This window comes from Ranitomeya imitator, chromosome 4 (assembly GCF_032444005.1).
Source record: "Ranitomeya imitator isolate aRanImi1 chromosome 4, aRanImi1.pri, whole genome shotgun sequence".
NCBI classification, from domain to species: Eukaryota; Metazoa; Chordata; class Amphibia; order Anura; family Dendrobatidae; genus Ranitomeya; species Ranitomeya imitator.
This window is the reverse complement of record NC_091285.1, coordinates 648,406,470-648,409,956: the sequence shown is the minus strand read 5'-3', so window position 1 is coordinate 648,409,956 and position 3,487 is coordinate 648,406,470. Positions and strand designations below refer to the sequence as shown.

General features: G+C 49.6%; 1 protein-coding gene across 1 annotated transcript; it reads right to left on the bottom strand.

The window, feature by feature from the left end:
* Positions 1-269: 269 nt before the first annotated feature.
* On the bottom strand, positions 270-2,024 carry LOC138677119 (beta-4C adrenergic receptor-like). Its single transcript, XM_069767011.1, has one exon. It carries the CDS (start codon positions 1,876-1,878, stop codon positions 607-609), a length of 1,272 nt encoding a protein of 423 aa, XP_069623112.1. The 5' UTR covers positions 1,879-2,024; the 3' UTR covers positions 270-606.
* Positions 2,025-3,487: the final 1,463 nt, after the last annotated feature.

The window sequence follows — 3,487 nt, the reverse complement described above, 5'->3', positions numbered from 1 at the left end:
GCTGAAAAACAAACTACTCATTGAACTACATCCATTTACCGGAGACAGATTCATTTCTTCTGACAACTAAGTTCCTTTCTCATCGGACATTTGTCTTTTTTTTTCAACCGTATTATGTAATTGTGTGAAATGTAGCAGAGTCGAATGTGTTATTAATGCTATCGCTGACTGTAATATTGGAATATTTGTGTGGAACAGACCCAGCTCTGCTACATATGTACATATAAGTTAAATCTTAAAAGGATGTTTTTTTTTTTTTGGGGGGGGGGGGGAGGGGAGTTTTTTTTTCCTGAAAAGGAACCAGTAGTCTTAAATTCAGATTAAGGGGGTACAAGCCACATACATAGCAGGTCAGGAGCCATGGCCACCCTTGGATGAGTCCATCCAGCATCAAGTAAACATGTCTTAAGTCTGCCCAGCAGAGAGCCTGGAGCTGTCAGGGCCTCCAGACATATGGACACCAGCCATGAAGAAGCATGAAGCATCCCCTGTCTGTGTGTCCTGGGTGGGGGTTGTGCAAAGCCTCATCTTCTGTAAGACAAAGGGGTCAACCCCATGGACTGGATGACTACAGGGCTCCATGGAATGAAGGCTCCAGTCAGTGGTCTACAAGTCAGGATGGTCATTAAGTTGGGAGTTCCCGGGACTGTTCTTCAGGCTGGTTTCCTCAGTCCTACTACTGCAACGACTACTACTGCTGAGGCTCCCATTGCCCAGCTCGGCATCGGGCAAGTGCTTGGTCCCATCACAGCTTAGAAGGTTGCTGGAGGCATATTGGCACCTTTTAGGGTCCTTGGACAAAGCGCGTAGCTTTCTATCCGCAGTCCTGGGGCAACACAACAGTTTCTTAAAAGCTTTCCTAAAATCTGGACTCCTGCAGTAAATGATTGGGTTCAGCCCCGAGTTCACATAACCCAACCAGTTCAAGAACAAGAAGATCTGAGGATCAATTAAGGCAGTGAAGAAGACTTTGATGATGTTGGCCACGAAGAACGGAAGCCAACAAAGTGTGAACGTGCCCATGATAATGCCCAAAGTCTTGAGGGCTTTGTGTTCCTTGATGGCCAGTAGTCCTGAGGGTCTTCTTTTGGAAGTCCTTCTGTTTTTGGTGGAGGGCACCGGAGTGCCATTATTAAATCGCACCTTGTCCTTCTCTATCAAGTTGACTTGTTTGGTGGCCACTATGAAGACCCTGACATACACGAAGATCATGATGACCAGGGGCACATAGAAGGAGATGGTGGAGGATATGATGGCATATGGCATATTGGTGACAAAGTCACAACACTTGGGGTCATTGTAACAGTCCTGGGCTATTTGGTTGTTGGTATCTCTCCACCAGTGGTTCATGATGGGTAGGAAGGAGATCAAGGCAGATACTGCCCATACAAAACAGACTACCAACCTTGCCCTGGCTTTGGTCACCAGCATCTCATACTTTAGAGGTGAGGTGATGGCAATGTATCTGTCCACTGCTATGACACACAAGGTCTCTATACTGGCTGTGACACACAGAACATCCACAGAGGTCCACAGCTCACACACGATGGTGTCATACAGCCAGTCCCCGGTGATGAGGATGGTGGCACCAGGTGGCACCACCAAAACTCCCATGATCAAGTCAGCACAAGCCAAAGAGGTGATGAACACGTTGGTCATGGTTTGCAATCTTGGAGTTTTGGCTATGGCAATAATGATCAGAAGGTTTCCAAAGACTATCATCAAGATCATGAACCCCAAGGCTGCTCCTACCATCCACTTCTGTGAGAGGGTGAGAAAGTTGCCACCATCACTGCTGGTGCTGCTGCCAGTGCTGCTGCCAGTGCTGGAGTTCGGACTCAGAATATCCGACAAGTTAACCTCCTGGCAAGGAGCCATGGTGAGGAGGAGGATGGTGGTGAAGGTGTGCCTCAGCAGATCAGTCCTGGAGGAGGTGAGTGCAGAGAGGGCACAGCAGCCCCATGGAGCAGGCAGGACGCTGTGCCATGTCAGGCTGCAGGGAGCACTGAGGAACTTCAAGCTGCTCACAGTCACTTCACTCTGGCAGTGATCTCTGGGAGGGGAAAGGAAGAAAGGGGCAGAACTCCTATACTATCCTTCCAATCATTAAAGGGGCAGAACTCCTGTACTATCCTTCCAATCATTAAAGGGGCAGAACTCCTGTACTTCTGCAAGGCGCCCACAGGAGCAAGTCACAGCCCAGGCATATGTCTGCAAGGCAGGCAGCAGCAAGCATCACTCCAGTGCTATGGTGTCACCCCACTGTATCCAACCTCTCCACAGCTACAGTATCACCCCACTGTATCCAACCTCTCCACAGCTACAGTATCACCCCACTGTATCCAACCTCTCCACAGCTACAGTATCTCCTCACTGTATCCAACCTCTCCACAGCTACAGTATCACCCCACTGTATCCAACCTCTCCACTGCTACAGTATCACCCCACTGTATCCAACCTCTCCACTGCTACAGTATCACCTCACTGTATCCAACCTCTCCACAGCTACAGTATCACCCCACTGTATCCAACCTCTCCACAGCTACAGTATCACCCCACTGTATCCAACCTCTCCACAGCTACAGTATCACCTCACTGTATCCAACCTCTCCACAGCTACAGTATCACCTCACTGTACCCAACCTCTCCACAGCTACAGTATCACCCCACTGTATCCAACCTCTCCACAGCTACAGTATCTCCTCACTGTATCCAACCTCTCCACAGCTACAGTATCACCCCACTGTATCCAACCTCTCCACAGCTACTGTATCACCCCACTGTATCCAACCTCTCCACAGCTACTGTATCACCTCACTGTATCCAACCTCTCCACAGCTACAGTATCACCTCACTGTATCCAACCTCTCCACAGCTACAGTATCTCCTCACTGTATCCAACCTCTCCACAGCTACAGTATCACCCCACTGTATCCAACCTCTCCACAGCTACTGTATCACCCCACTGTATCCAACCTCTCCACAGCTACTGTATCACCTCACTGTATCCAACCTCTCCACAGCTACAGTATCACCCCACTGTATCCAACCTCTCCACAGCTACTGTATCACCCCACTGTATCCAACCTCTCCACAGCTACAGTACCACCTCACTGTACCCAACCTCTCCACAGCTACAGTATCACCCCACTGTACCCAACCTCTCCACAGCTACAGTACCACCTCACTGTATCCAACCTCTCCACAGCTACAGTATCACCTCACTGTATCCAACCTCTCCACAGCTACAGTATCACCCCACTGTACCCAACCTCTCCACAGCTACAGTACCACCTCACTGTACCCAACCTCTCCACAGCTACAGTATCACCCCACTGTATCCAAGCTCTCCACTGCTACTGTATCACCCCACTGTATCCAACCTCTCCACAGCTACAGTATCACCCCACTGTATCCAACCTCTCCACAGCTACTGTATCACCTCACTGTACCCAACCTCTCCACAGCTACTGTATCACCCCACTGT